Here is a 20,723-nt window from a genome sequence, read left to right as displayed (position 1 = left end):
CAAAAAAAAAAAAAAAAAAAAAAAGGTAGGATGAGCCAATCATTGGATCATTGAAAAATGGTCCTATTGAGATAGAGAAGACGGAGATGCATTTTAGAGAGAATGGTAGAAGAATCGTAATACAAAGCAAAAATAGAAGTATATTTACAAAAGCTACAATTACATCAAATTGGGAACATGGGCTCAGAGAGTTAAGTACACAGAGGGAAACCTATTAGTATATTGAAGCTATATTGCCAAGATTCCTGTAAAACATGTTAGAATGCAACTGAAATATATTCAACTCAGACAGATGTGACCTGGCTTCCAATCCCAAATTGTGAGCTAGAGAATGAGGCAATCTACTTTTTGCTTTTGAAAGTACTGTGAGTGGTTCTACAAAGGACAGACTCAGTGGAGAGCAGGGGTGGGAGCCAGAAGACTAGTTAGGAGGCCAAGAACACTGAACAAAATAGTGGCTTGATCTATGGTAACTGCTGTGGAGACAAGTCGTTGGATTTGGGATATATTATAAAAAGAGCAGGCAGATTTGCTGAAATGAAAGAGAAATATTAAAGATAAATCCTGTTTGGGAGTTGCAAGTGAATAAATGGTAGTAACATTTACTAAAATGAAGGTTTGGGAAGGGGTAGAAATCCAGAATTCCATTCAGAATGATCCATAACACAACTAGCTTCAGGTGGAAATAATGAGCAATTTTTCCTGATTAATTTTTTCATCTGTTCGCATATTTTCCCAACCAATATCATATTTCTCAGTATCATATTTCTTTAGATTCCCCAGGGCAACAGCCATAATGTGAGCTAAATAAAACTTGATAAAGAGTAACTTTTCTAGTTACTGTGCACATCCTTTTATAGCAATCAGCCAATTATCCTTGCAAAGTCAAGATGACTTAGATGTGCTCCCCTTCATTTAAAAAAAAAGTCTTCTCAATGAACAAGTTAATTTTGGGCTGACAAACATGTACGTATATATATATTTTTTAAAGAGAAGGTGATAAGGTGTGAAGATAAATGGATAGTGCCAAAAAATCATTTTGATGAAAATGACACGGATAAAAGAAAAATAAAGAAATGGAATAATTTAAAAGCAGAAGCCTAAATGAGAACTTAATTACATACATTCAGTACCTAACATGAAAGGTGCTTTTAATGAAGTTACTAAAAAGTTGTTCTCAGGCTTATAGTAAGAAAGCTTCTGTTTAATTAAAAACAAACAAACAAACAAACAAAACTAAACTAAAATAAGCCACTCAGCGAACTTTAATGCTTTCCTTACTACAGATCTTCAAGCTACAAACCGAATGGGCCGGGCAATCACCAACGCTAAGAGACTAATCTCTTGAAACGTCTCCTATTTCTAGGATCCCACGTTTCCTTCTCAAAGAGGAGCTGCTACTCATCAGAAACCTCCCCAGCCCAACATAAAAACAGAAAACCTGAGTTTGTGGCTACTTTTTAATGCTAAATATGAAAGCTAGGCTATTCTTCTGAGCGATCTACATTCAAAATAGTACTTGACAGCTTTTATTCCGCGCAAACTTGTATGAATCAAGAAGACCGCTATTTTCGAACTCTTTGGGCAAAGAACTTAAATAAATGACCAAAATTTTCCTAAGGGAAAGGGTGGCCAGGGATACTAACACAGTGATACCCCAATGAAGTTAACTTCGGATAGGACGTGAACTCAACATTTGTTTTGTTCACAGTTCTCACGTCCTTAAAGCAAAATATACATCCAGCCTGCACAAATCCTAACTGCTCCAGGTCAGATGAGCATGGCTAATGTTAAACTACATAATATCCGCTACCGGAAGTTGTAGCATAATACCTTTGCACACTTGATTTTCATTTCACACAGCACATGCATGAGTCAAGGAACAAAAAAACGAAAAGGTTAGGGGCGGCGGAAGGGAAAAAGCCTGTTCTGCCTCATCCCTCTCCACTATCGAGTTTCAGATTTACCTCCTGCCTCTCCGCTTCCTTGTTCTTCTGACCCTGTTTCTTCGCGTACCACAAGCCAATTTCGCGGCCTTTCAGGTGCCCGGGATGTCGGCCTCGGCCGCCTCGACCACCTCCTCCTCCGCCGCCGCCGCCTCCAGAGCCTCGGTTCCCTCCATGGCCCCCTCCATGGCCCCCTCCATAGCTTCCCCCGTGGCCCCCGCCAGAGCTGCGGGGCCCGCCATCGCGGCCCCAGCTATGATGGTAGTCATAGCTCATTGTCCCAGCAGACTACAACTCGTGAGAACCTGCAACCGCTAGAAATGGCGTCCGGGCCCGGAAGCTAGTGCACGTCCACTTCCGTTTTGCTTCCGGCGCCCAGCGCGAGAGGGAGGGCTATTGGAGCGTCACAAGTAGCTGTTTCCGGTGACGTCAGGGAGGACGACATCTGTTAGCAGGAAGTTGGCTCAGGTGAAGTCTTCTTTGGTGTGCCCGCAGTCCTCTATTTTTGTACCTCTGGAAGGAGAGGGAGCAAAAGGCTCGCGGGTTTCCTTACCTACACCAAACATGTGAGGAAATAGGTTTTACTTTTTACTTTCTTATTTCCCATGATTAAATCCGGAATTTGCGTCCAATTAGGCCGTGGATAGTAAACATCTGTTGACACAGTAAAAGAACCTGTGGATCGATGCGTTTTCTCCTGAAAGTCTTGAAAGAAATGAAATGAGTTCATATTTTGGGTTTTTTGGTAGCTACATCTTGAAAACAGCCTGACACCAGTTTGAAATACATAAATATAAAACTGCCCCTGCCTTTCTTAAAGGATTGTCATTATTTACTGCCTTTATCCAATAGGGTGCAGGGGACACCAGGTTCACTAGGGGACATCCAGTTCATTTACATATTTTCACTGATTTAAAGGTGCTAGGGATACTCACGGAACACGACAAGTGTGGCACCATCTTTCATTTGCTTACCGTCTTGAGAAGATAAAGGCAAAAGAAATGGTTGTGCAGTGAGGTAAGAAAGGAAAATGCTGTATGCTTTGAAGGGGTCCAGAATACACCTCTGTGGCATAAAAATTACTTTGAGCAGAGGCATTCAATTCCTGAAATCTTGGAACTTCCTAAAAGCAGAGCCTCCCAGAAGGATTCAAAAGAACTCAATTGTCATAAACCCCTTCCCTTGGGAGAGGAACTGACAAGATGGACTTATCACTGGAGACTAGAAGTCAGCATTCCAATGTTAAACAGGCTAAGCAGGCATTGCCACAAAACTGTTATATATCCCATCTATTTCGTAAGAGCCCATTTTTCCTTCCTAGAAGTATTTTCCCATGAGTGCCTTTCTCCTCCTCCTCTTCTCTTATTAAGATGGTGTATAAGCCATCTGTTCTACCCATCTGTTGAAACACATTTTTGTATGAAGTCCCATGGGTATGTGATTAAATTTGTCTCTTTCCTTGTTAATCTGTCTTTTGTCATTTTAATTTGCAGGCCTCTGAGAAATAAACCTAAGAGAGTAAAGGAAAAGATTTTTCTTCCCAACAGCCATAGATGTTACTGCAAAATAACTTAATTTTGGAGTCAGGTAAGTCCTTTTTAAAGCACTAGAGGTTAAGCAGTGACTTTTGAGATAAATAGACTTTAGCCAGACTAATGAGGAAGGGGAGAGATTATTCCAGGTGGAGGAAACAATGTGTATGAGGGGAAATGATAAAATTGGAGACTGAGAAATATTGGAGACTGAGAAAACTCTACACTGAAATTTAAAGACTGTTGGAGAAGACCAAAGAGGTAGAAAGGAGCATAAGCATAGAGGAACTTATATACCACATAGAGAACAACAGTAAACTTTAGGTAGGAGACTGATTATTTTGGGCTGTTTTGAATAGAAAGGAATGGAGGAGGCAAAAGTGAATATAGAGAGGCTAGTTAACAGGCTGTGGTTTAGTGGAGGCAAGATGGAACATGGGAAGGACTGGGATCAAGAGTTATTTGGAGATAAATATGTCAGATTTGCTGATTCACTTGATATGGATAATTAGAGGAAGTGGTCAGATAACCCCTGAGTTTACGATTTGAATGACTACCAAATAAGAAGGTACCATATCTTGGGATGAAGAACACTAGATGAGGAGGATTTTTTTTTGGACTTGAGGGAGGGTTGAGTTAATGTGTCTAAATAATACATGTGGAGTTTGAGGAGCCTATGAAACATACAAATACAGATGTCTAGAAAGTGGTTGACTACATGAGTTAAAAGCACAGAGAGAGCGGACGGAGACACATTTTGGTAGTCCATAGCAAATATGATTAAAACTATTGAATAGTTCCAATAAATGTATTGAAATTCATTGGGCATACCTATATGACAAGTATGTGAATTGTTCAGTAGGTAAGATTGAGTAGGCATATTGGGGATGGTCGCGGCAAAATTTGAAGGAGATAGTGTGGGTTGTTAGGTGAGAAAGTGTTATGAATTGAATGTGTCTCCTCAAAGTTTATATGTTGAAGCTCTAACCCCCAGTGTAGCTGTTTGGAGATGGTGCCTCTAAGGAAAGAAATTAAATGAGTTCATGGAGTTGGGGCTCTAATCTGATAGGATTAGTGTCCTTATAAGAAAAGATACCAGAGAGCTTATCCTTTCTTTCCTCAGAAGAAAAGCATGTGTGGACAAAGAGGCTATATAGAAGCCAGGAAGGGTGCTCTCACCAGAGAACAAATCTGCTGGCACCTTGATCTTGGGCTTCCCAGCCTCCAGAACTGTGAGAAATAAATTTCTGTTGTTTAAGCCAGAATAATACCATAAATAAGTGGTACTTAATTATTTAAACATGGTATTTACTTATTAAACCAATAAAGTGGTTTTTTTTTAAGTTTTTATTTATTTATTTTAAGAGTGAGAGAGAGAGAGCATGCATGGGGGGTGGGGGGTGGGTGTCGTGGAGAGAGAGGGAGAGAAAGAGAATCCCAAGCAGGCTCTGCACTGTCAGCACAGAGCCCGATGCACAGCTCGAACTCATGAGCTGTGAGATCACAACCTGAGCTGAAGCCAAGAGTTAGAGGCTTAACTGACTGAGCTTCCCAGATGCCCCTAAAGTGGTTTAATACCACTGAAACCTGGGGTATTTATTAAGAGACTAAGTGGAAAAGAGAACTAGTGTTTATTTGTTGCTTAGCATTTGCTGGGTATTGGGCCAGGCAATTCACATTTATGGTCTGCAGAATGTGACCCTCATAGATGTCCACATCCTAATCCCTAAAACCTGTGAATATGTTAAACTACATGGCCAAGGGAAATTAAGGTTGCTAATCAGCTGACTTTAAAATGGGGACATTATCCTAGGTTATCTGGATGAGCTCTGTGTAATGGAATGTAGGCAGCATCTAGAGCTGGAAAAGGAAATGGATTCTCCCTTAGAGCCTCCAGAAAGGAATACACCTTGCCACACCCTAAATTTTAACCTAGTGAGGATCTTATCAAAAGTCTGTGCCACAGAATTATAAATTTGTGTTAATTAAGACTCCAACTTTGTGGCAATTTGTTATGGCAGCAATAGGAAAGTAATATGATATTCCATATTTCATACAATCCTTATGAAAACCCCAGAGACAGAGGTAGTGTGATCTCTATTTCCTGATAAATTCTATTATTTTCCTTCACCTCGTGTTTGTTGATCCTAAGCAGAATCTTAGTTATAAATTTAAAATTACCATGTTTTCCTGACTTCTTCAGCATGAAGTAGTATGGTATATTGCTTTAGGCTATTGCTTTAGACATACACTTTAGAGCAAATGGGAAGAAAAGTATCAGTTGGTACTTTTTTTTTTCCTGCTTTGGTTGGAACCAATAAGAATTCTTAGGTTACCTAATGCCAGAAAACAAAAGGAATGACTGACTCATAACTGCCATTGTTACTTTTGCTGATGCCTTGCTTTGTGCTGTGCTCTGGGAATGCTCAAAGATGTCTTTCTTAAATGTAATCTCCACTAATCATGGGCTGGGCACAGAATGCAAAACTATTGCATTCACACGCATGGCATTTGGTATCTAACTCCCACAGGCATGGACCTCCCAGTCCAGTGACTCCCAAGATGGCAGCTAGGGTGAGCCACATAAGACCACACCATTATGGGAAACTACCAGTTTTCCCAATCTCAGGAAATCTCTCATTCTCCATTTTCTTTACCTCAACCATGTGAAACAACTCTAGCATAATTTTTCATGGGTCTAATATTCATGAGGGACTGGATGGGAATTTTGTTTAGTGTTCCCCTTGGAAAATGGAATCCTTAATGGACTCTGACCTCTTCTTGGTGGTGGGGAGAGGGGACATGCTGATAAGAGTAGTCTTAGATCTGTAAAGATCTGACTGTTTTGGGGTGGAGGTAGGGAGACATGGAGAAAATGTTTCCTTTTTATATCAGGAAAAATACTGGAAAATTATCAAACAACTCAATAGAACATCTTGTCACATAAAATTTGGGGGCTCAAATTGGGAAATTTGAGTTACATTGAAGGTGAATTTTTGGAGAACACTTCGTGATAATAATGGTCGTAGTAAAATCACAAATTTACTTAAAATACAATTCAGATGGACAAAGAAAATGTAGAGTTTCTTCTTGTTCTTCTTGTTCTTCTTCTTCTTCTTCATCATCATCATCATCATCATCTATTTTTATTGATCTAATGTCTAAATTCCCTCCCTGCCAGGCAACAGTAGTGGAAACATCTTAAAATTGCCAGTTAACTTTCCTTGTTTCAGGTAATTATGAAATTCTTCTGTTAGACCTTCTTCTCTCTTTCTCTCCACTCTCATGGGATGACTTACTAGGGTCTGGAATCACTTGAAGGCCCCTTCATTGAAAGAGGTGCCCATTGATCCTGGGTTTTGCCAGGAACCATAGCTGGCTGTGGGCTGGAACTCCACAATAACCTCTCCATCTGGTTTCTCTGTGTGGCCTAGTTTCAGCCTCGTCATAGTGTGGCAGTTCCAAGAGCAACTGACACAGGACAAGGTGTGTCACATGACATTTTTAGTAACTAGCCTTGGAAGTCACATAGCAACTAGTTACTAGTTGAGATAGTTACAGATGTGGACTTAAGTTTAAGGCTTCACCACGGTAGGGGAGGTCAGACTATAAGAGGAGCATGTAGGATGGGAAATACTGTGTTCACTTTTGGAAGATACAGCTGCTGTAAGTGCTGACTCAGGCCCTCTGGAAACCATGTTGCACCAGTGTTTTGACAGTTTTACAGACTTCTCACATTGCAACACAGACACAGACACTCTCCATATGGCAACTAGACGTAGGAAAAAGGATGGTAGTACTGTAAGTAACATTTATTGATTGCTTATTATATGTCAGGTACTATGAGTAGGCATATTTTCTATTTTATTACAGTTAGGGCAAGAATCTCAACATATTGAAGGACTAAAAAGAATGAGACCTCTCCAAGGAAAGGATACCACTGTCACAGATATATTTCATGAAAAATAATACAGTCTTATGAAAGTTAGAAAAAACTAGGTGTCTGCAGCATTATTTATCCCTGCTTGCTTTATAAACCTTCCATTTTTAATCACTGAAACCTCATTTATCTGTTTATCAAAGGTGCTTTTGAAATACTGAATCAACATATTTTCAGTCCTCTCTTCTGTAACTCATGTTCCTCAGTAGACATTTCACAATTATAACTCCAGAGAGGGGAGAGTGTGAAGTCTGCTTTAGGCAGGAGAATATGTAAGAGAATATGGGGGAGTGGGGGCGGGAGGGGAAGATGTGTTTGAATTTTGACCTCCCTTCCTTATCTCAGCTTTTACCACATTTCCTGCTTGTAGCTCTGAAAGAAAAACATATTTGGAATTTTTTTTACATGTCTGTTATAGTTTTTAGCATATCCAATGTTTGTGCTAAAGGGAAGAGTTAATTACTGAATCCCTGTATTCTCCTGGAATTCTGGGAGATTTTACTTTTTCATTACCTCAAGTTGATCTGTCCTCCTTTATGCCAGTTTTGTCGGTTCCTATCACAGCTTCCTTGTTTCTCTTACCTTTGGGGAATCTTTTAGACAAATTAGGATTTTCTCCTGATCTTCATTCTAAAATTGGTAGACACTGAGGTCTTTTGATCTAAGAATACCAAACCTGTGTTCTACCCAGATCCACCCATTTATTCTTCTCGAATAAAGGAGAGAATTGTATCTTCATCATAGTAGGATTTCCATATAATGTAGAGAAGCTTCAGATCCTTAACCTTCACTTAGTATTTTCAAATTTTGTATATAATGGTATGGCTAAGAGATTTTAAAGATAATCTTATCTGCCTGGCTCTCCTCATCTCTAATCTTTCTATTATCCACTCAAGAATAACTGAGCTCTAGAGAGTTTAAGCATAGATGAAACACTGGTGGAGTCAGAGTTAGAGTTGGAGATTGAAACTAAGCTTTCTGATTCCTAGCCCAGTGCTCTTTCCACTGTACAGCCAAGATAGTTACACACTCTGAAAGGTTATAGATTGTGGACATGTCAGAGTCTCTATGGAAAAGAGGTAGCAATCTTAAAATGGTAATTCAGGGGAAATTTGTACATTAACATATTATATGTATATAGGTGCAAAAAAATCTTTTAAGAGACTGTAAAATATATCAGTAAGCTGGAGTTAGTAGCTGCAGAGATGTTCTTATCTCTAGGCCCAAGTGTATGAAGAAAGAGAGCAGGTACTGGCATCCTGAAAGAAAGTGGCATAGAATCAGCTTTCTACAAGAAGCAGTGACTGTTGATAAAGGGGAAGATCCAGTCCAAAGTGGTTTTTCAGAGAAAGAGAGGAATAAATACCCTGACCTCACTCTCTTCCTTGTCTCTGATTTCTTGATGGAAGTCCCCATTGACCAAACCCAATGGGAAACAGAGATCATTTGCTTCTGTCTGTTGGTATGGTTGGTGCAGGTCAGTGTCTTGGTGCAGAGGGTAGAATGGAGAAGGGTAGAGGAATTTGCAGGAGAAAAGTTAACATAAGTAATGCTTTGGTCCAGAGCATATTTTGGTGCTTTTAGTTGCAATGAACTGTAAATATTTCAATAAGGGCTGAGATCCATCAGAGAATTTCCTGTCCCTTTATTCTCCGTGAAATGCAGATAGTGTCTGCGTTCAGCCTACCCTTTGAATTTCATTGACCGAACAACTTAGTGGCTCCAGAAGGCACTGCTTTCTTTGTGATTTGGGGCATTTTACCTTTAGCTGTGGGAGTGGAGGTGTTCTCACCCTTATGCTAAGCTTCTGAAGACATGACATACTTGTTCTTCTATTATTATCTTCTTTCAGGGTAGGTCTTGATGATGTCCAATCATAATTTTCTTTTTTCACTCAAAATACTGAACGATAATTTTTTTATTCTAATAGAAGTTTATAAAGCAAGTAGAAGGTACTTTTAGCAGGAAATTGGTAGACATTACCTATTTCCTTTTTAATTAGTATAGGTTACCTATGTTTTGGGGGAAAAACACCTAGATTAGGTATAACTTGCTTCACAACTATAGTGTGATTGGATAACTTATTGTCCAATTCTGTGAGAGTTAAAGAGGACACTATTAATTGTTATGCCAGGAAAACAATTGTAAACTGGGACTATCCCATGCAAACCAGATGTTTTGTCATTGTAACTATGAATTACTGCCATTGTCTGATAATTCTATCTGCTTCTCATAAAAAGAAAGAAAAAATGGATTTTAGTATTCATGTTAAACATCTTCTTGAATGTTTTGCATAACATATTTTCCCTTGAAAACTACATAATCTAATTCAATTAGTGGATTTTTCGCTGCCCAATGTAAGCAGACAATCTGGGAATTTAGGGAAAAATGTTTTGAATGAGTACTAAGAAAACAAATTTTAATACTTTTTTTCTATATAAAAAATAATAGAAATACAAACTCTTAAACTTAAGCAAGTAGCTGTGTATCTTCACTACTGGAACCAGCTGACCATGGATTTATCCAAACCCTAATATTTTTTGACCTTCACATTTTAAAGCTTCTGGGGATTGCATTTCTGCTAAGTGGTGGAGACTAAAATTTTCTCCTGAGGTATTTTTTTTCTTTTTTTGTGGAAAAATTACTCAGTGAGACTATGCTTATGTAAAGGTACAGATTGTCCTCTGTAATAAACTGTTTCAAAATAATGTGACCCCAGGAACCTAAATTATTCTTTGTAATATTGCAGAAGATTGTCATTGTGGTCATTTTGTATTTGGGTTTTGATTGCCCAGTGCCAGCAAAGTTCCTTCTCATTCTCAAGAAGAACATGTGATTTTGTATTTGTGTATGTGTTCTTTGTGGATTTTGAAGTTGAAATCCCAAGACTGTAGGAAAGACATACAAATATGATTTTTTTTTTTTTTGTATCTTGAGGTGGAGAAGAAATCACATGCACAAACTGATCTATGTTTGTAGCAGTATAGTCTGTTCTAGAATCAAGACCAGATAACTCAAACCCTGGAAGATGTGCCATTCTTGGATTGTGGTATGCATCTGCATCTTGTGACACGAGGGATGGGGCACTATTTACATTCTAATAGTGTGGTGTATTAGTGGTGTTAGTGCTTAGTGGGGTCATAGCATGTGTCAGAGACTGGATAGCTAGCTGTTTGCCAAATTTAGGTTTCTTCTTCCTCTGCACAGATAGGTCTATTTCTTAACCTCCTTTGATGTTAGGAATGTCTGTATACCCAGAGGTCTCCAGTGTAGCAGAAGCTGCAGTGATTGAGGTGCTGTTTTTCCAGGCCATCCCTGGAACAGTACTTGCTGGATCCTCTCTGCCCTTTGCCCTTATGCCAGCTTAATATGGATGAGGATAATGATAATAAAAATGAAAGAGTGGAACTACAAGATGGAAAGAGCCTAGATCCCTGAACCATACCTTAGAAGAGAAAGTCTCAACTACTTTTAACTGCTTTTAAAAGCTTTTAACTGCTGCTGCTTTTCTTCAACTCTTTCAAGTCTCTCTTTTTTTTAATGTTTATCCATTTTTGAGAGAGAGAGCATGAGTGGGGGAGCAGCAGAGAGAGAGGGGGACAGAAGTTCCGAAACACGCTCCACGCTGACAGCAGTGAACCTGATGCGGGGCTCGAATTCACGAGCCGTGAGATTATGACCTGAGCTGAAGTTGGATGCTGAACTGACTGAGCCTCCTAGGCACCCCTGTCTTCCAGATCTTGTGCAAATTCCTCTTTCTAGCAGACACTAAATCTGAAACTTGCCAGCAAAAGAGACTGGAAAATGTAGTTTTCAGGCTTCTAGCCTCTGTGATATGTGGAGGACATTAGAAACATTGGGATATTCCAAGGTATTAACAGAAAATAGATGCCAGAGGTAATTATTTGCCTCAAATTACAGGCTCCATAGAAAAACATTTAAGAAATGTAAGTGGAGAATCTGGGTGGCTCAGTCAATTGAGCGTCCAACTCTTGATTTTGGCTCAGGTCATGATCCTAGGGTCATGGTATCAAGCCCTGCATCAGCTCAGCATGGAGCCTGCTTGGGATTCTCTCTGCTCCCTCTGCCCCTCTCCCCAGCTCACATGCGCGCTCTTTCTCTAAAATAAATAAATGAAAAAAAAAAATTTTTAAAGAAATGTGTAACTTAGGTAGTTACCAAGGAAATCCTTCCTACTTATTGAATCAGAATACAATACCATCACCATCGCTATTGCTACCACCCTAATTCTAGCAAATATCATCTCTAACCCAGACTATTAAAATAACCTCCTGTTTGTTCTGTAATCGTATTTGTACTTGTATCGTCTTTTCCCCTTGACGATAGCAGACAGTGGTCATTTGTGATTTTGTAATCAAATGTGTCATTTCTTTGCTCAGAACCTTCTGATCACTTCCCACCTCATTTAGAAAAAGATTCAAAGTCCATACCTGGTCTGCAAGGCATTAATGGTCTGCCTCTCTGTGCTTTTATTTGTCTTTGTTTCCAACTACTTTTTCTCTCACTCTTCTGCATTCACATTGACCTCCTGGATGGTTTCATAAAATACCAAAGGCATACTCCTACTTCTGGAAACTTGATGCTCCCTGGGATAGAACTATGATTTCCCTAGATACACAGCATGTTTCATCACTTTATTTAACTCTCTGATGAAATAGTATGTTATCAGTGAAGTGTTTCCTAACTAAAGTATTTGAAAAAACACTCCTTCCATCACTGTCCCTTTATTTTCATTTTTTTTCTCATCATTTTTACCTCTGGTACCTACTTTCTATCAATACATTTAGCATTACCTGATATCTATCTATCTCTATCTATCTATCTATCTATCTATCTATCTATCTATCTTGTTTGTCTGGGTGCCTTGGAGCAGCCAAATAGTAACAGTGTGATTCAGAGTAGGGGTTTTGGCTCATTCCTTATCAGCTTGACTTCCTGAGGAGCTGGAAATTAGTCATGTGAGCTGTCTACCATGCTTTACCCTACCCCTACCATGATGGAGCCCCAGTAAAGACTCTGGATGCCAGGATTCAAATGAGCTTTCCTTGTTGGCAGTATTCCCTATATGTTATCATACGCTGATGCTGAAAGTAATGCTATCTATGACTCCATGGGGAGAGGATAACAGAAGCTTCACATTTAGACTTTTCCTGGACTTTGCTATATGTGATTCTTCTCTTGGCTGATTTTAATCTGTATCCTTTCCCTGAAATGAACTGTAACTGTGAGAATACAGCTTTCTGTGAATTCTGTGGGTTGCAGTTAATTATTGAAACTGATAGTGGTTTTGGGATACCCTAAATTTGCATTTGGAGTCAGAAGTGAGGGAAGTCTTATGTAGACTGTGTTCTCTAAATTTGCAATTGGTTCAAACTCATACAAATGTACATATATGTGTGAGTGTGTATGTGTGCGTTGTTTTTGTTCAGTCATAGTCCTAAGTACCTAGAACAATTTCTAGCATATAGCAGGCATTCTATATGCTATAATGATATAATGTTACAATAAATGAATGAAAGTAACTTAATAGAATAAATAAGAAACTAAGAGAAAATCTGTTTATGAAAACCAATACTAAAAACCACGTAGAGAAAAGCTTTGAAACAATGCATAACCAAATGGTTTTTTATTACATTCTGAGTAATACTGTGATGGTTACTGTCTTCAAAATGGTTGCCTCTGTCAGTCACAACTCTTGGAACTCTTTGGGATTATATGTGGGTTTATATTAACTGGGAGTCTTAGAGATATGTATTTACAGTTTGTAGGAGTCACCACCAGATGGTGATATTTTTATTAGATAATAAGTAGTTTTTGAATTCAGATTCATGAATTTATAGAGAAAAGAAATAAACTATATGAAATATTGAATTTATTAATAATAACAGTATAACAGAGTAAGCTATTTAAATATAGCACAAGATATCTAAAAGGGTATTTCCTATACCAGAAATACATTTTTGCAGTCATAATCAATTACAATTTTTTTTTAACGTGTATTTATTTTTGTGAGAGAGGGAGACAGAGTGCAAGCAGGGGAGGGGAGAGAGAGAGGGAGACACAGAATCCAAAGTAGGCTCCAGATTCTGAGCTGTCAGCACAGAACCTGACTTGGGGCTGGAGCTCGGGAGCCATGAGATCATGGCCTGGGCTGTAGTCGGATGCCCAACCAACTGAGCCACCCAGGCGCCCCATGCAATCATAATTGTTTTAAAGAGTAGGTAGAGTTTATACTGATATAGTTTAACCTTACTCTTTCTTTCTTTCGTTCGTTTTTTTACAGTATAATTTATTGTCAAGTTGGCTAACATACAGTGTATACAGTGTGCTCTTGGTTTGGGAGGAGATATTCCTGCGTAGGCACAGCCCATTGTATTGACTAAAGTGTCAATACAGCACAACTTTTACATGCGTCTAGTGTACGGTTAATTCAGCAGCTAAGGGCAATTAAATGGGAATATTGTAGGTTTTTTGTTTTTGTTTTTGTTTGTGTTGTTTTGTTTTGCCAGTTCTCCTAGCATAGGCCCAAGTCTAGTGAAAAGAAAATAGAACACAGGAGGAAAGCACAGTATTACTGTTTTCCAATCCAGTTCTGGTGCTCTTTAAATATTGATTTCCATTGTCTTCTCCTATGCATTAAAGAACTGTGCCAGCTAGAAAGGATTTATTTGTATTTAAATCTTTATTTTTTTTAAGTTTTATTGTGATTCTGTTTCTAATTTCCTTTCTGACAGAAATTGTACTCGAAAGCAACAAAATCATCTTTCTTTTTCATAAAATTATACACCTAAATTTAATGTATCAAAACTTACCTTTTACAAAGCATTATTAGAATATTCAGTTCAACTTTACTTTTATAACAGGCATTTAATGCCATAAATTTATAATATTTGATTGATCTGGCCATTTGTCATTATGGTGCAATAGCCTTCAATTTTAGGGTTATAAAAAGGCTCTTAAAATAAAATATATTTATATAAATAAATAAATAAATAAATAAATAAAATACATTTGTAATGATAATATATTTGAATTTGAATTTATGTGTTATACATTATTTGAGGCTTGTTTTACAAACATTACTAGTTGCATTACATTTGGTTCCCAAATTTAGAAGATGAGATGCTGAGAGATTACATGAGAGATAAAGTCCACTGAGAGAATTATTTTGAAAATGACTTCTTGATGGCCAAAAAAAAAAAAAGTCTTCTGGAGATGAAATGTCTGAAAGTCCATTTCAAATAATTTAGAATTCTGATTCAATATAAAATAGAAACCAAAATAAATCATTCACTCAGTCTGTAGTAAATAAGATATGTAAGATGTGTTGCACAGTTAAATACCATGTAAAATGTTAACTCAATAACTTTGGAAAATAAACACTGAAGTAATACATTTAATGTATGTTTGAAGAAAGATCAGAATAAACCATTTTTAAGAAACAAATTAGTCTATAGTTTTTGAGATATACATTACTAATAATTGGACAAGGTGATTCCTACATTTTTGCAATGTAACACATTTTAAAATTAATCTTGAAATGTATATCTTACACTCATTTAATAACATATATTGAATTTTCTTGAGATACACATCTTTGAGAAAAAAACCAAAAAGTACCTAAACTTAGGACAAGATTTGTACTAAAATTTTCTATACTTTAAGAATAGCTAAGAAAGTTTGCCAAATCTGCAGCTTTAGAAACATACAGTTTTACTTTTTACTTAGTGGATTTTCCTCTGCTTTACCTGGAAGTTTGTTAATCTAGTTGAGCATCCCTCACGGAACTTAATCTGGCAGTGTTTTTCCCCAATTTCCATTAAAATAAAACAATTCTAGAATGATGATGTGTACATATACAACCTTTTCCAATAATATTTTAGTTATGGACTACTAATTCCGCTTATAACACACAACATTTTGTTTCAAGGGCAGTCTTGACATAGTAGAAAGATGAAAGGAAAATACATTTTAGAAAGGAAGAAAAACATTTAGTAAGCAATTCATATTTTATGGAAATGAAGGAAACAACTATTTACAGATTATGGACATGCATGTTTCAAAGATGGAAGCTAGCTAGTTTGCCATTTTACATGAGAATATATTTTCTAGACATCAGTGTAAAGCTAAAGCAGTTAACTGTAATGAGCTTCTTTTGCTAGGCACATGTAGGCAAGTCTCTTCAAATACAACTCAGAATTTTGCTACATTTCTTCCATTCCCAAAATATCTTTTACCCTTTGCAGTAAAGTCTAGTATTACGTGTTGAAACATGAGAATTGGAATAATATATTTATTGAATTTATACAACTTTCTGTTTACTCTGAAGATGACAAATAGGCAAAAACGTTAGTATATGAGGCTGATATTTGATCTAGAAAACAGCCTAGGAATCAGATAAACAAACCTTTAAATACCACAGTGTGTGATCTACAGGTAATACATCAAAAGCACTTAAGTGTTTACACTAGTTCTAGCTGCTCCTCCTAAAAACAATTAACTACTAAATCTGTAATGCTTATGTAAACCAACAGGTTATAAAGGAAATCAAATAGCCTCAGAACAAAAGCGTTAAGTAGTTTGAACTTGCAGATTCATTCTTGCCTTTATTATACCAAATGATCACAAGTTACCCTTGCCTTCTTCCTCTCTTTTTCTGTAAGCTTTATTTAACAACTGGATTTCCTCCTGGTAGCCTTCCTTCTCTTGATGCTGCCTTTTACTGTTCTGCCTGTGTGCTTCAACAGTGTCCGGAATGGAGATGTTGATATCACCATCAGGATTACTCGTAGGTAAAAAGAGAGAGTATGACGCTGTTTCCCCTAAATCACAAGAAACGAATCTGTTTTCTTTCCGCGAGTAGCGTAGGGATGGAGATCTGACCTGTGTAGAGGACTGGCTGATGTTGCTAATGATTGACACGGTATCCAAGGCTTCTTCGTTATCACAAATTTCAAGAACTTCCAAGTGTATTTTCACACTGGTGTCCGCAAATGTGGAGCGAGAATCTTCTGAGTTTGGTTCATGGCCAACACTTTTGGATCGATAGACTTCTATTTTCTTAGAGGCTGGGGTTATCTTTTGTCCTTCAGCACTTACCTCATAGGTAGAAAGAGATAGGGTTTTCCCTGTAGGTGCTTGGAGAGACACAGTCCCCTGGAATGCACACAAGGGAATGGCAAGGGCACCACCAGAACGCTGGGAACAAAAACAAAATTGTTACTATTGAAACCTAGTTTCTGAAATTAGGCCATTTAAAAATTTACTTTATTCATTAAAATGGTAAAGTTTTTTGTTTTTTCTATTTCAGACCCATTTCCCTAGAAACCTTTATAGATATGGGATTTAAATTCTATTAAACCACTATAGTTTAGTTTCTCCTAGGTCAAATATAACACCTAAATGAGGACAGCCAGGAACCTTTCTTTGAAGGTAAAGAACATAATTCCACAGTTTAAGGCAAAATTTGTGTTTTGATGGGGGCAGCGGTAGGTGTTTCCAAAAGCAGAATTTGGGCATAAAATTGAATGCAAATTTACAATCTGGAATTGCTTTTGTATTTTTTGTTACATTAAAAAGTTTGCATAGGTTGAAAGAAATGTAGACTGTAATATTCAAAATGTACTTTTTGTTTTTCCTGTTTAGTATGTCAGAGAGAATGATAATTGTGAAACTATGATTCAGAGGTAGTATAAAGTATATTTCAGCTGTTAGTTTTGAGTACACAGAAGAGGAACCAAATGTCTCCAGAACTGTGCTACCCTGTGCTCACTTTTCCATAGAGAAATCACAGTCATTAAAGTATATCCAATAATAGAGAACTCCCCCATATCTCTGCAAAAACTTTCCTGCAAGTTAGAACCTTTTATATTATATTTAAAACTTTGTATGTTAAGATTTTTTAAAATTTGTGCTCACCACTGAAAAGTGCTTAAGAAGTGAAAAAAAAAAGACTAAATCTTAAAATAGTCTGTATTTTATATTATTGATTCATGCCTTCATGCTTCCAATTGACTTGTTTTCTTTTTTGATTACATGTTAATCTCAGAAGAAGGTAGTAATATGCCAAACTTCTAAAGCAATTGTTCTCAAAGCTAGGTCCCCAGACCAGTGTCAATATTACCTGATAACTTGTAAGAAATGCAAATTTTTGAGCCCTACCTCAGATCTATGAAATTAACCAACCAGCCTTTTAGGTGATTCTGTTGCATAGTAAGGTTTGAGATCCCTAACTAAAGAAATGTTAGAGTCCAGAAAAAAAGGGGGAAGGAAGATGGTTAACAGACACTTTTATACTTGTGCCGACCACCTAAAAAGCCTAGAGTTACTAACTGGATTGGCTTAAATGTGTCTTTACTGGGGAATTGGCGTGAAGGCTCATGGTATTTTGCCAATTTAGGATGATCAACTTTCCTATTTGCCTGCAACTATGCCAGTTTTAGCACTGAAATTCTTGCATTTTAGGAACCCTCTCAGTTCCAGGAAAACCAGAATAATTGGTCATCCTGTTTGCTATAGACATTTTATATCCAGATCTAAGTGTGGCTAGAGGAAGCCCAGGATTAAAATTTGCATTCTTTTCTAAGAGAAATTGTTAAGGGAGAATGTATCATGAGCTTCATTCAGGTGCCTTCATGCCCAATTCTTTGAATTTAGGGACAATGAAAAATATAGCCTAGGGTATGTGAGACATGTTACCAGTCTTTTCTAGTTACTCCCTGTGGAGAAGTCTTGAATTCTCTTTATTTTTTAAGGGTCCTGGGAACCTAACTTTAGGGCCTTGTACCCTAAAGGGCTGAAAACTTTGCACACTCACACCATAAAGTGCAGTTTACCCTTCTGCTGAGGCAAAGAACTTCAACTTCACATGTGTGGCTGAAGCAGGAGAAACAGAGGGACAATACTTAGGTTCATTACTGTACCAAAGCATTATTTGAATGATAGCAACTTTTGGCAAAGGGGAAATGGCCTTAATTTATTTTTGTTCATCCATTCATTAAATTGACATTTGCTGAGTACCTATTTCAGTAATCTTCTGATCACAGTTTCACTTTTCATAATTTTAGTTACCTACAGTAAACTGCAGTCTGAAAGCAGATGATCCTCCTTCTACAAGATGGTCAGAAGGTCAGGTGTAGCCTAACACTGTGTCACAATGCTTCCGTCATTCACCTCACTTTATCTTATCATGTAGGCATTTCATCATCTCACATCATTACAAGAAGGGAATGAATAAAGTGCAATAGGATATTGAGAGAGACAGAACACATTCATATAACTTTTATTTCAATACATTGGTGTAATAGTTCCATTTTATTTTTCATTATTTCTATTCACCTCTTACTTTGCCTAATTTGTAAATTAAACATCATCATATGTATGTTTGTGTAGAAAAAAAGCATAGTATGCACTGGTTTGCTACTAACCATGATTTCAGGTATCCACTACGGGTCTTAGAATATATTCCCCATGGATAAGGGGGGACACTGCAGATTCTGAACTTGCATTGGGTATATAGATATACTGTCTTTTCATTCAGAGACCTGACAGATAGAATTGGGTGACAATGGCATGTAAGGAAGAAAATAAAATTTTAGTTCCAACTGTATAAGTAGAGATAGGAACTGAGCTCTGTGGTGTCCAAGGAATGACCACTTTTGGTACAGAGATTTCATACAGGGGTGGCATTTGAAATTGATCTTAAGAATTAAGAAAACATTTACAGGTTTAAAAGTTTTGCATTCTGAGTGGTAAGTCATGAGTGGAAGGACCAACCTAAAAACTTACTATTCTGAGAAAAAATTTTATCAAAGACAGAAACTTCTATTGTTTTTAAATAAAAATTGACCAAAATATGATTTAACCAGAAAATTTGACTGTCATTTCATGTTATAAATACAACCTTCTTCATCCTGAGAGCTAGTCAATATGGAAGAGGGACTTCCTTACAGTACACTCTATTGCAAGAATAAAAAACAGCTCCATCTCAGTACTTAAAAAATTTTTTTTCTTTCATATGGCACACCGAATAAACAAAGTCCTGTGGAGTATACCAGTTTCAAAAAGAAAAATGGGATGAGAAAAATGAGTTATCAGACAGGGCTCAGCGGTATTGGCGTATCTACCTTAAAAGAACCTTCACTAGAGCATCAATAAGCATAGCCATGTCTTAATTGTACCAACTTGCATCACTGGTGAGCAGTTAATATAAAAGTAAATGTGATAAAGAAATTTTTTTGCATCTGATTTTACACATTCCTATAATGCAGATTTCAATAACTGTCCCATGCTAACTTTACTTCAAATGAACAAATAAGGCTTACTGAGTTATCAAATGACATCTCATTAAAATTGACATTTGAGAATTGCATAGTGCCAGAGTTCAGCTAAAGTATGAAGTCTGAGTATTCTGAAATAGCACAGAAAGCCTTGAGTTATCAAAATTACACTCTGAAACTTTCTTATTCTAAGGGATAGTCTCCATTTGAGAGTCACAGAAGTAAATACACAGAGATAGATTATATATAAGCAGATTTACCTGTGCATCTTTACATTTAAAATATTTTTTTAAATGTTTGTTTATTTTTGAAAGGCAGGGGGCAGAGAAAGCAGGGACACAGAATCTGAAACAGGCTCCAGGCTCTGAGCTGTCAGCACAGAGCCCAATGCAGGGCTTGAACTCACAAACCATGAGATCATGACCTGAGCTGAAATCAGATGCTTAACCAACTGAGCCACCCAGGTGCCCCATACATCTTTACATTTTAAATTCAAAATTGGCATGTTAATTTCAGCAAAACGGTACTGTCACTTTAAGCCAATTTAGTAATTTTAATTTTACTGATTATAAAAGTATTTAATGTATAAATTTGTTTTGGCTTTAAATTTGTATAAGAACTATAAGTGTAAGGAATGTTACCAAATATTGTTTGTATGTTTTTAAGCAAAATCATAAAAAGTTGATTTGACAGTAAGATTAATAGAATTTTTTTTCTTTGAGAGAGACTCATCTATTATTTAAGTTAGAAAAACCTTGTTCCAGGTGAGGGAAAATGGGAGCATGAATAAAGAGGGAAGTAATAAGGGTAGAGATTCAGGAAGAGATCTAACATAATTTGAGTAAAATCAATAGAATTTCCACCTCTTTTAGAATATGGAGTGAGAACTAAATGGAGAGAAATGGGAAGCAAGAAAACAGACTAGCTGAACCACTATTATGTACTAGTACTGGGTTAGCTGGTAGGTCTATAAGAATGAAGAGGCTGTCATGTCTTAAGAGCTCAT

General features: G+C 37.2%; 2 protein-coding genes and 1 long non-coding RNA gene across 4 annotated transcripts in view; 1 reads left to right on the top strand and 2 right to left on the bottom strand.

Annotated features, from left to right (window-relative positions):
- The window catches only part of DHX36 (DEAH-box helicase 36), a 50,739-nt gene extending 48,369 nt beyond the window's left edge, over positions 1-2,370 (bottom strand). The window contains exon 1 of the mRNA XM_049628679.1: positions 1,968-2,370. Within this exon, the coding sequence (XP_049484636.1) occupies positions 1,968-2,222 (255 nt within the window). The 5' untranslated portion in view covers positions 2,223-2,370. The remainder of the gene's footprint in view (positions 1-1,967) is intronic.
- A 57-nt stretch (positions 2,371-2,427) lies between these two features.
- The window catches only part of LOC125921236 (uncharacterized), a 120,625-nt gene continuing 102,329 nt past the window's right edge, over positions 2,428-20,723 (top strand). The window contains exons 1-4 of one of the 2 annotated variants that reach the window (XR_007457349.1): positions 2,428-2,512; positions 2,865-2,963; positions 3,440-3,533; positions 4,602-4,786. This is a non-coding gene — a long non-coding RNA (uncharacterized LOC125921236). Of the gene's footprint in view, positions 2,513-2,864; positions 2,964-3,439; positions 3,534-4,601; positions 4,787-20,723 lie in introns of those variants that run through there. The other variant, XR_007457350.1, reaches the window with a different exon arrangement.
- Positions 16,050-20,723, bottom strand: part of GPR149 (G protein-coupled receptor 149) — a 63,693-nt gene continuing 59,019 nt past the window's right edge. Inside the window, exon 4 of the mRNA XM_049628683.1 lies at positions 16,050-16,637. Coding sequence (XP_049484640.1) covers positions 16,062-16,637 — 576 coding nt within the window. The 3' untranslated portion in view covers positions 16,050-16,061. The remainder of the gene's footprint in view (positions 16,638-20,723) is intronic.

The sequence above is a fragment of the Panthera uncia genome, chromosome C2 (genome assembly GCF_023721935.1).
Source record: "Panthera uncia isolate 11264 chromosome C2, Puncia_PCG_1.0, whole genome shotgun sequence".
Classification (NCBI taxonomy): Eukaryota; Metazoa; Chordata; class Mammalia; order Carnivora; family Felidae; genus Panthera; species Panthera uncia.
This window is presented reverse-complemented; position numbering and strand designations above follow the sequence as displayed.